This window comes from Delphinapterus leucas, chromosome 1 (genome assembly GCF_059928025.1).
Source record: "Delphinapterus leucas isolate spDelLeu-1000000601 "Yukka" chromosome 1, BTC_Dleu_Yukka2, whole genome shotgun sequence".
Classification (NCBI taxonomy): Eukaryota; Metazoa; Chordata; class Mammalia; order Artiodactyla; family Monodontidae; genus Delphinapterus; species Delphinapterus leucas.
In genome coordinates, this window is record NC_143129.1 from 168834452 (window position 1) to 168846882 (window position 12431).

The 12431-nt window shown below is 39.0% G+C and overlaps 1 protein-coding gene across 19 annotated transcripts in view; it reads left to right on the forward strand.

The window, feature by feature from the left end:
* EYA3 (EYA transcriptional coactivator and phosphatase 3) overlaps window positions 1–12431 on the forward strand; it is a 139928-nt gene that overhangs the window by 117007 nt on the left and 10490 nt on the right. For 18 of the 19 annotated variants that reach the window (XM_089897898.1, XM_089897912.1, XM_089897921.1 and 15 more), the window contains 6 exons: window positions 1085–1168; window positions 2668–2757; window positions 4821–4879; window positions 6981–7141; window positions 9351–9465; window positions 10784–10905. In XM_089897898.1, the coding sequence (XP_089754024.1) occupies window positions 1085–1168; window positions 2668–2757; window positions 4821–4879; window positions 6981–7141; window positions 9351–9465; window positions 10784–10905 (631 nt within the window). The remainder of the gene's footprint in view (window positions 1–1084; window positions 1169–2667; window positions 2758–4820; window positions 4880–6980; window positions 7142–9350; window positions 9466–10783; window positions 10906–12431) is intronic. The other variant, XM_089897903.1, reaches the window with a different exon arrangement.

The window sequence follows — 12431 nt, forward strand, 5'->3', positions numbered from 1 at the left end:
TGACCATGTGGGTTTTTTCCTCTATTCTGTTAATGCAGTATATTATATTGATTTTTCTATGTTGAACCATTCTTGCATTCTGGCAACAAATCCCACTTGGTCATGATTTATAATTCTTTAAATATGCTGCTGAATATTGTTTGCCACTATTTTGTTGAGGTTTTTGCATCACAGTTCATAGGAGAATTGGTCTGCAGTTTTCTTGCAGTGTCTTTGTCTTCAGTATCAGGGTAATGCTGGCTTCATAGAGTGAGTTAGGAAGCGTTCCCTCCTCTTCAATTTTTTTGGAAGATCTTAAGGATTGGTGTTAATTCTTCTTTAAGTGTTTGGTAGAATTCAGCAGTGAAGCCATCTGGTCCTGGGCTTTTCTTTCTTGGGATGTTTTTTATTATTGATTCAACCTCCTCCAGTTAAAGATCTGTTCAGATTTTCTATTTCTTTTTGAGTCAGTTTTGGCACATTGTGAATTTCTAGGAATTTGTTCATTTCATCTAGATTATTTGTTGGTGTATAACTCTTCATAGTATTTTCTTATAATCCTTTTTATTTCTGTAAAATTGGTAATAATGTCCCACTTTTATTTCTGATTTTAGTAATTTATGTCTTCTCTCTTTTTTCTTAGCCAGTCTAGCTAAAAGTTGTCAATTTTGTAGCTCTCTTCAAAGAACCGACTTTTGGTTTTGTTGATTTTCTCTATTTTTTTCCGACCCTCTGCTTTATCTATCTCTTCTAACCTTTATTATTTCCTTCCTTCTACTGGCTTTTTCTGGCAACTTAAATTGTGCAGTTTGGTTTTTGATTGAGATCTTTTTTAAGGTATGCGTTTGGAGCTATAAATTTCCTTCTTAGCATTGTTTTCACAGCATCCCATAAATTTCGGTATGTTGTTTTTGGTTTTCATTCATCTCAAGGTATTTTCTAATTTCACTTATTTCTTTTTTATCCATTGGTTGCTTAAGATTATTGTTTAATTTTCACAGATGTGTGAATTTTCCAGTTTTCCTTCTGTTATTGATTTCTTGTCTCATTCCATTACGATTAAAAAAGATGCTCACTCATTTTTTAAAATATTTTCCTCACTCAGCGGGTATTTCTGTGGGACTTAGATGAAACCATCATCATCTTCCACTCCCTTCTTACTGGATCCTATGCCCAGAAGTATGGAAAGGTAATTTGAGTCTTTCTTCCTTTGTTGTAACTGTCCCTCTCCTGACTATGTGTGCAGGTAACCAAAATCACTGTCTCTGTTATCTCCATCTTACCCTGTTGACCTTTCACCTTTCACATAAAGCTTCACCCAATGGCTTCTACCAGGCAGACTACATAGTCAGGCAGAGCTGATGATAAAGGTAGAGACTAGACCTGGGACCAGTACTGAAAGCTGAAGTTGTTGGAGAGCAGTATTTTGCAAAGACTAAGTATGGGACTGAGGCTCAAAACAGAGTGGAGTCTCAGGATTATCTACTCCAAAGACTCGTCTGTTATCCCTATGTCACATATAACAGCCTAAACTGAGCATTCCATTTAGCTGAGAATATACCAGATCTGTACATTTAAAATATAAAATATCTTTCTAAAATAGATTATATACCCTCTTAGGAACTTTCCTGGTGGTCCAGTGGGTAAGACTCCACGCTCCCAATGCAGGGGGCCCGGGTTCAATCACTGGTTGGGGAACTAGATCCTGCACGCCTGCCGCAACTGAAGAGTCTGCATGCCGCAACTGAAGAGTCCGCATGCCGCAACTGAAGAGTCCACATGCTGCAACTAAAAAGCCCGCATGCCGCAACTAAGACCCGGCACAGTCTAAATTAATTAATTAATCTTTTAAAAAAACCTTAAAATAAAATAAAATAGATTATATACCTTCTTAAATGAAATATACCAAGCAGAATTTAATTTTAGTCATCAGTATTAACATCAGTTTTGATAGAGGGATGAGCTGTTTTTGAGGTAGTGGGTGTATATTTCTGTACTAAATTACCTCCAGGCTCCTATTTTTTAGTTTCTATGAATACATTTTATAAAAATATCAGCCTCCTTTGCTTTCCTACTTTTACTGCTCCTAATTATTTCTTATTGTCACCAATGTTTCTGTTAGAAGTACTTTCCCATAGGCTTTTAGTATCTAGACTGGCAAGCTGACATAAGCTCATATACTATATAACAAGTCTGGTAATGAGAATATATAAAATAAGAGCATACTGCCTCTAAGGGAAGGTCTGATAGTTCATTTTAAAGCTACGTGCATTGGTTTTCCTGCAAATATTTCTTTACTGATTTCCTCGTCGTTGAGATTGTCAGATTGCTGACTTCTGGTATTGTACTGTATGTGTGAGGTTGGGCAGGGGGACGATAATGGGTGTTATAAGAGCAATATTTCAGTGATAGTTAGAATTTCTCCTGAAACGGAATTTCTTTGAAAATTGTTTTTTTTTTAAAGTGGGTTAAGTTTTCTAGAAACTAAAGTCCTAAAGTCCTGAAATGTTTAACTTTGCACAATCCCAGATTCTTATAAGTGAATGAAATTGCATCAGTAATAGTGAGAAGCACTGTTGTGGGCCAGTGTTGTTTTGGCCTTGACCCAAACTATTTTGAATCATTTAAAGATAATAACCAATGCTGTGAGTGCCAAGTCAAGCAAATTATTCTCTTATTGTCTTTCAGGACCCAACAGTAGTGATTGGCTCAGGTTTAACAATGGAAGAAATGATTTTTGAAGTGGCTGACACGCATCTATTTTTCAATGACTTAGAGGTAAGCATTTTAAATTGTTTCTGTACTTCAGTGAAACACTTTGTTCAATAACTATTTATTGAGCCTGTGCTTTTTGTATTTAGAGGAAATGTGGTTAGACAGGGTAGGTATGGAGAGGCCAGCTCGGCACTTGGGTGCACATAGTCTTGAAGAAATAGTGCCTTGGTTAGGTCACCACAGTCTTAGTTCTGGGCTTCAGTTTTATTGGCTCAAAAACTTGATTTTTGTTAGCCTATTTGGAAGTGATCTAGCTCTAGGGGCAGTGCCACCCCATCAGGCAAAACACTGATATATAAACCAACCTTCCAATTTATTCAGCTATATTAAATAACATATAGAAGGTGGCTTTGATTATTTGTACTCTTGAATGTTTTTCAGTTTTACCTTCTTAAAAGATAGCCTCTTGATTTGTCAGATCTGTAGATGGCTACTCTAACTCATTGTATTTTATACATGCTTATTGTCCATGTATAGGTTAGCCTTGATGTCAGATCATTTTATAGTTAGGTGGAGGGAAACCAGGAAACACTGAGAGCTTCTTGGTTAATTTTTTTGGTTTTGACATTTGAGTTCATCTTTGAGGTGAACATCGTGTAGTGGAAAGAGCACAGGACTGGGAATCAGGAGACCAGACTGCGAGTACCAAGTTAGGAAAGTTATCTCCCCATTCTGGGCCTCAGTTAAGCAGTTACCGTACACAACAAACTAGTAACAGTTGTTCTATCTCAGGACAGGAATGTGTTGCTGGAACACAGAGGTGGGAAGGAGCAGACTTGTCACTTAATGTCCTTTTGAATTTTGAACTGTGTACTACATATATTACCTAGTTTTTTTAATTTTAAAGTAAAATGAACATGAAGTAATCCTCTTTCTTTTAAAATACAGTCTAGTTCTACTCAACAGACAATTCTCCAACAAATTAAATTAATAGGGCCCTAAACTCCAACACTTTTGTGTAAGCTCCACAGTGCTTTAATCTTCCCTCAACTTCACATGTTGATAAGTTGGGACATTATAGTTTTATTCAGCAAACATTTATTGAAAACCTACTATGTGCCAGTAATTGTTGCCAAATTGTATTTGTAATGATTTTCTAGACATAGTCCTCACTCAGGACTGAAAGTTCTGTGAAGAATTTGACCTGAATGTGTTCCTGCCCCCCAGGTCAGTGGTTCTCAACTTCAGGGGGCATAAGAATCACCTGGGGAGCTTGTTAAAAATGAAGATTCTAGGACTTCACTCACAGAAATTCTGTTCAAAAATATGCATTTTTAAAAATCTTCCCCAGAGGATTCTGATGCAGGTGGACATCACGGCACCACCCTAGGTGGTGTCAGAGGAATGAATCTGTCAGTTAGGCAGTGGGTGGCGTTTTATGTCAGTAGTAGTGTGGGCTTAAAGGAAAGAACCTTGGATTCAGATTAGAAGACCCAGGCTCCTTCTAGTTTCTTTCTGCCACTCACTAGTTTTATGACCTTGGGCAAATTGTTTTACCTCACTTTTAGAATATGAGGAGATTGACTTAGATGACCTCTTCTAATTCCTAAGTTTGAATTTACAAATTTCTGTTTCAGTCATTCTCAGTTTTGATACGACACGCACTCTACCAGCATCTGTTTCATCTGCAAAAATGTATTGAGTACATGCTATATAAGGGCCCTGGACTAGACTAGAGGGGTACAAAGGAGATGTAAGGCATGGTCATGCCATAAGGGGCCTACAATGTAATAGGACTTACAGTCTAGTGTAGGACATAGGCACACCTGACAGTGTAAGGGAGCTTGTGTTTATACCCATGGACTGTTGGAAAAATGAACTATTGAGATAAGAGCATAACTGAGGGTTGGGATGGTTAAGGAAGATTTCATGAAGACTGAGGAATGTAAATTAGGCCTTAAAAGAAGTTGAACAGAAAGGGGGGTGAGAGTGATCCTCCACACATAAGAGACCATAAGGTATTTCATCACCTCGCCATTGTTTGTGATATTTTTACAATATATTGTGGTGGTAATAGCACTTCTACTCCCTGGACTGAAATAATGTGTGGTTTTGTCTTTTAACAGGAGTGTGACCAGGTGCATGTGGAAGATGTGGCTTCTGATGACAATGGCCAAGACTTGAGGTGATAAAAACAATGATGTCTTAAACATCAGTACACCTGTTAGGCATAAGACACTGTCTAGGTTCAGAGGAAAACAAAGATGAATAAGACACAGCCCTAAAAGAGCTCACAGTCTATTAGAGGAGATAGAAACAAACGTAGTTAACGATGGCATGTAGTGTGAGAAGGTGACAATAGAAAATGTGATGGAACACAGAATAGAAAGTAATTCTGATGGGTGTGGGGAGTACGTGGTGCCAACATTGGAGTGGCCTTCTCAGCACAGTAGAATTTAACTATGACCTTGATGAATGGGTAGCATGATGGAATGAGAAAAAAGCATTCCAAAGTAAAGGATATACTAGTTTCTCTTTGGCCAGATTTTCAGTCGGGAAAAGTGTGCTTCCAGATTGATTGGTTTTAGATACAAATAAGCACCAGGGATTTCACCAAGGAAGTTAATTGTGGGGGGTCTGATGGTGTCAGGAGTGACCCTATGGAAGACAATCTTAAACATTAATATCACAGTGAACGCTAAACCAAGGAGGTCTCAGTGGCAAAATGCTTGCCCAGTCTCCTCCTTTCTCTCTTGGCTACTGTCTTCTAGCTCAGTAGTAGTAGCTAAGAATAATCCAAAAATTTATCTACCTTACATTTAAAGACCTTTAGAAAAAAAGTTGTCACATCTTTTCATGTTAATTTGTTTTAATGTTTATCCCTTTTCATAGGCAAAAAGTTTTTCCATGCGTCTACCCTAAAATTGTTTCCTCTGTGAATTCTCAAATCTAGAGCAGAACTGGACATATCACTTAGTAAGGACGTAACCCTTTGGTGCCGAGAAGGATAGAAAGGTTTCACTTCTGGAGCAGATTCAGTCGTGTATGCTGTGTCTTCCACAGCCTTGGAGGGTACCAGTCTTAAGAGATTTTACTCACCTTAGGAAAAAGCCTGGTCTGAAGCAGTTTACAGTCCACTCTGAACCCTAGTATTTTTTTTTTCTCTTATGCATATGGCTAACTAGTAATTACCAATCTTATGTCTTGGCAGCTTTATTTTCTTAAATATAGAATTTTACACTGAACTCTATTTTGACTTCTGATTGAACCAAGTTGTCTCTAATTCTGTCAGTCATTTGGAAATCTTGACTTAGGAAGTATTAATCCCTCCCAGCCTGTTTAGCTATAATAGTTGTCTATTGCTGTGTAACAAATTACCCCCAAATTTAGTAGCTTAAAACAGTTACCAATTATCATCTCATAGCTTCTGTAGGTCAGGAACTTGAAAGTGACTTAGCTGGGTAGTTCTGAATCAGGGTCTCTGAGATTGAAGTCAAGATAGCTGAAGCTAAATCATCTGAAGGCTTGGTTGGAGCTGGAGGACCTGCTTCCATGTGTGGCTGATAGGAGGAGGCCTCAGTCCTCACTATGTGCCTCTCCATGGGGCAGCATGAGTGCTCTCCTGTGACAGCTGACTTCTTTTAGAGCAAGTGCTGTAAGAGAGGCCTGGTCTCTGAAGTCCAGCACCATCACTTCCACCACATTCTGTTTACGTTCAAATACAGTCCGTACCTACAGGGAGCAAAGTTAGAGGAGTATTAAAGAATTTGTGGACATATTTTATATGTGACCCATGAACTTATTAAACTAGCCAAAAGATCACTGAAGGAAAACATTCCCATTTTCTAACTATTATTAGAATTTGGGGGTAGTTCCTTCCATTATTTTTTCACGTTTCTCCTTTTTACATAGTTGCAATCGTGTGTGTGTGTCTGTGGGTGGGTGTGTACACAAAAGTTTTGTATTCCGGGTTTTTTTCACTGTAAGGTATTTTCTGTCATTAATGAAAAGATGGTCTGTCTGAAGCCAACCTCTAGGGGATGCTGGTGCTTGAATTAGTCTTGCCTCTCTTGCTCTCCCTTTCCATCCTTTCTTTGATAGAAGTAATAGGGATGAGATGGAGGACTGATGAAAAAATAGACTGACATACAGAGATTAAGAAAGAAGATTCTCAAAGCCTTGCTGTCAGATGCCAGGAATAGGACAGAGAATCAATCCGAGGTGGCATTCAACCAAAAATTCCATGCAGTGTAGATTTTAATTTTCATCATCCTCTCTCTCTACAGCAACTACAGTTTCTCAACAGATGGTTTCAGTGGCTCGGGAGGTAGTGGCAGCCATGGTTCCTCTGTGGGCGTCCAGGGAGGTGTGGACTGGATGAGGAAACTGGCTTTCCGTTACCGAAAAGTGAGAGAAATCTATGATAAGCATAAAAGCAATGTGGCTGGTAAGTGTGGCATACAACCAGCTAATTTTCTGTTTTGTTCTGATTTCCTGTTTTCTTTTCCAGGGTTTCCTTAGGGCTCCCTGACTTATGAATTTGTGCCACAGTAACATTTTAACTCTGTATTTAAAAAACAGGTTTGATTGAAACCCTCTGGGGAGGAAGCTCTGCATTTCTCATGGACTTCTCTTGGTATAACTTCGCAAACAACTACTATCAGTAATATTTAATAGGTTGCCATATTTTTGAACAGATTTACATAGCCATTGGGACAAGTCAGGTGGAACTAGCAACCAGGTTTATAGTGGATGGAAAACTAGGTCCAGGATGATAGGTTGGCAGTATCTGTGCATTGTGATTTGAAGGACCTTGGAAATTCTTTCTGCCCAGATATATCTCAAATGTCAGGTGCCATTATGCCTAAAATTCTATTATTTGGAATTAATTAATTAGCCATAGATTGTTCAAATTAGAAGTGACATTAGGGAACTAATCTAAATCCTTCTTTTTGCACTTGAGAAAATTGATGGTCCATCATGAGGGTAACAAGGTCGGGTCACACAGCAAATTAGTGCCCATACCACAACTGGAATCCCGAACTCTTGGTCCACTGCACTTTACATTCATGCAATTCCTTTTTTAGTGATATACCCTTGTGAGAAAATATTGAAAACTGTGAACCATCACCCTCAACCACCTCCATCTGCACAAAATGTTGCGTGAAGTTTCGGGGATTCCATAGACTGCCTAGAAGTCTATTACCTCAGGTCAAGAGAGCCCTCCTACCTACCATACCACTACTACAGTGTGGGGCAGAAAGTAAAAATAGGGCTTCAAAGATCAGTTTGGTGCATTCGTGTTATAGTGCTCCAATACCAGAAAAAAATCAGAGGCATCTGGGCTTTTGGGAATCTAATTTATTTACTTTTTTCAGATTCCTCTCTTTACTGCTTTTTTTTCTTCATGATTCAGAGCCAGTACTTTTTATTTTGGTAACCAAGTCTTTTTGCTCTTTCTCTCTCACAGACATTAGCCTTTCTTTTGTTCATTTTCATATACAACCTAAGTCTCTGGTCCTTTCTCTGCCCAGTGAGTGTCTGGATGTGGTTTCCTGAAGAAAGTGATATATAACCCTCTGTGAGAATCCCCTGAGCCCACCCTGGGGAACATAGTAAAAGTAATATCCACCTGTATTTTGTAAAATGCGAATTAACAAAAGTGCCACATGATATATGACATATGCGTGCTTATGTATATGTCATACATGACGTATAGATACTTGTTTGGTTTTTGTTTTGTTTTATCAGAAATTTTGAGAGTCATCTAATTCTAGGCTTGCATTGTGAAAAACCATCAGACTGAAAACAAATTATACACAGTTCTACTCATAGAAATGACTTCTGTTTTTATGGAGTGTTGGTAATAGAATGCAGAATTTCTCTTTTTACCTTCACTACAGAACATTCAGAGCCAGGTTTATTATTTGAATATTGTAACTCAAGTGTCAGGTAACGTGCTCCCATCAGATGCATTGTTTTTTGTTTTGTGCTTAATCGTCTGATCTTTAATAAAGAAGTGTTTTAGTCTCTTATCAGCTGGAGTTGTTTCAGAAGTACAGTACAAACAAATGGCATTCAGAAAGCTGGTGATTCGGCCTGGGATCTCAGGTTGATGTGTTCTGAAGTGGGTGAGAGCAGTCACTGTGGGAGCAGTGTATGATAGTGGGAAGATTTCTGAGACCAAAAGCCACTAACTTGCTGTGTATTCTCAGGCAGCCCCCTTTCCTCTGTGGACCTCGGTTTCTTTAGAAAGAGATTGGAAATGCTGTGGACTCTCCATCTGTAATTTTTCCCCCTTTGGTTCTTGATGTCACATCTAAAGCAGTGCTACTCAAAGTATGGTCCACTGGTCTGCAAATTACGTTACCGGTTGGTGATGAAAGAGCCTCTGCCAGAGCCTAATCATAGCGTTTCTATCAGCTGATTTCGTTGTTGTGATTATGCACCTCCCCCCTCCCCCAGCAAAATATTCTGGTGAAGAAAGTAAAAAAGGCATTTTGAGTAGGCTAGGGTTTTATCAAGGAGAGAGATGTGTTAGCTCAATAGAATATCTCAGTAGCTCACACTATTTCCAAATTGAATATAGAAGTCGCTTTCTCTATGCCAGCAAGGATGTTGTCAAATGATGAATGTGTCTACTTTTATTCCCAAAGGGCTCCTCAGTCCCCAGAGAAAGGAAGCACTGCAGAGACTAAGAGCAGAAATTGAAGTTTTAACAGATTCCTGGTTAGGAACTGCATTGAAGTCCTTACTTCTCATCCAGTCCAGGTATGGAAATAATAATTTTAGTTTTCATCCTCTCAGAGAGACGCTTTCTTCCACCCTAGTCCAGGATAGGCCATTCCCTAAAACAGACTGTGGGACAGGGGTGAGAAGAGTTCAAATGATGCAGGGAAGTATTCGGTTAGGTGGGAGGCAAGGTCATTTTACTCTAAAAGCACACCGAAGAGCTTTGAAAGCTTTTTTCTTTTCTCTTACTTTTTGCTCACTAAATTATACTCAGTAACCCAGAATCTCCAACCCAGAACGTGGGTGGGCCTGGTGACATCAAAGAATACATGTAGGAGCTATATCACAAACATCCTAAGTGTAGGAAGCGCCAGAGAAATGTAGCAAAACCTACTCAGGAAGGCGGGATTCAAAAGAAAAAGTACAGGGACTTCCCTGGTGGTGCAGTGGTTAAGAATCCGCCTGCCAATGCAGGGGACAGGGGTTCCAACCCTGGTCTGGGAAGATCCCACATGCCGCGGAGCAACCAAGCCCTTGCGCCACAACTACTGAGCCTGCGCTCTGGAGCCCGTGAGCCACAACTACTGAAGCCTGTGCACCTAGAGCCTGTGCTCCGCGACAAGAGAAGCCACCACAATGAGAGGCCTGCGCACGCAAGGAAGAGTAGCCCCCGCTGGCTGCAACTAGAGAAAGCCCGCGCACGGCAACAAAGACCCAGCGCGGCCAAAAATAAATAACTTGAAAAAAGAAAAGAAAAAGGGTACATTAAGCAGATTAAGGAGATTTGAGCTTGAAGCTAGAATGGGAAATAAATACATACCCTTATTCGTCCCTCCCTCGAAGCAAGAATTCCAGATTCACAGCCTACTGAACAGTAAAACTGACACCAAGGGGTGGATATCTGTGAAGGTAAAGGACTTGTGAAAATAATATGTATTCTGAAATTTATGTTGCCATGGTGTGATGAGCAGAGAGGACTTCAGTCATATCTCATTCAGATGAAATGGCACTGTAACTGAAAGCCTCGTTGTGTTTTCTGGAGTGTGGTATCAGTGCCGTGGGTTGGTGGGGTTTGCTAACAATGCAGTGAGCTAGAATGGTCAGAAGGAAGTGAGGCAAGAATCAAGTTGCTGCTTTGTGTCCACCACAAAAGTCTCTGTCCTTTAATTGGGAAAATAAATAAACCTGAGATAATTAGAGCAAAAAGTGGACATTGGCACTGAACAGATACCATGCCAGGCATTTTGAGGTTAATTTTTCACAAGCAGGTCCTAGAGAGAAGATCCATTTGAATTCTTGTTCGCAGGTTGGTTTGATTTCACCTTTTTCTTTTCTTTTCCCTCTTTCTCCCTTCCAGAAAGAATTGTGTGAATGTTCTGATCACTACAACCCAACTGGTTCCAGCTCTGGCCAAGGTTCTCCTATATGGGCTAGGAGAAATATTTCCTATTGAAAACATCTACAGTGCTACCAAAATTGGTACGGGTTCAATTCTGTTTCTTGTCACTAGCCTTTCAATAATACTTGCTACTTAGGATGTGCTTATTATTTACCAGTTCCTCAGTTAGACACTTTACATATACATATATCTATAATCCTCACAGCATTCTTCTCCTGACATTACTGATGGGGCAGTTCAGGCTTATCAGTTATGTAGTTTGCTCAAGACTTCATAGCTAGTAAGCTACATAAACAGGATTCGAATCCAGGTCTGTTGGACTTAAAATTTATCATGCTCTTTTCTTTTATAATATTTGAAAGAACATAATATCTAGTTTAGAAATCCACTATTCCTCATTTCAAATTCCTCTTTCACAGAGAGTGCACTGTAATGTAGTATAATCAAAAAAGCCCTAGATTAAAAATCAAGGACTAAGATATATACTTTAAAATGGTTAAATCCCTCACACTCGTTAGGATAGCTGCTATCCAAAAAAAAAAACCAAAAAACAAAATAACAAGTGTTGGCAAGGATGTGGAGAATTTGGAACCCTTGTGCACTTCTGGTGGGATTGTAAAATGGTGCAGCTGCTGTGCAAAACGGTATGGCGGTTCCTCAAGAATTAAAAATAGAACTGTCACATGATCCAGCAATCCCACTGCTGGGTATATATCCAAAAGAATCCGAAGCAGATCTCAAAGAAGTATTTGCACACCTATGTTCATAGCAGCATTATTCATAGTAGCCAAGAGGTGGAAGCAACCCAACTGTCCATCAAATGAATAGATAAACAAAATGTGGTATATACATACAGTGAGATATTAGTCAACCTTAAAAAGGAAGGAAATCCTGTCATATGCTTACTACATGTATGAACCTTGAAGACATTATACTAAGTGAAGTAAGCCAATCACAGAAAGACAAATACTGTATGTTTCCACTCATGTATAAGGTACCTAGAGTAGTCAGATTCATAGAAACAGAAAATAGAATGGTAGTTAATAGGAGCTTGGGGAGAGGGGAAATAGGGAATTGTTGCTTAATGGGTATAGAATTTCAGTTTTGTAAGATGAAAAGTTATGGAGAATTATTGCACAACAGTGTGAGCATACTTAATGTTATTGAAATGTATATTTTTAAATGTTTAGGATGGTAAATTTTATGTTATGTGTTTTTTTACCGTACTTTTTTGAAAAGGAAAAACAAAAACAAAAAGCTAAGGACTAGGATAGAGTCCTAACTCCCCCACTTATTAGCTTTTAGGGAAATTAGTGTATCTCCTGAGCCTCAGTTTTCTCATATAAGATGAAAAACTACCAGAGAGGTTTTGAAAATCAAATGAGACTGTGTATGTGAAGATATTTTTTATCCCCTAAAAATGTATTCAGTTCTAAGTACATGAAATAGTAAGTACTCGATAAATATTTGCTGAATTGATTAGTGAATTGGCACCAGATTTATATAAAACCAACTTGTTCGGCTGAGAAGACAGCAGAATGTGTCACTCTAATCTTATGTGCTGTACATGGTCCGGGGAAAGAGGACTGTGACAGCTATCTCCTTA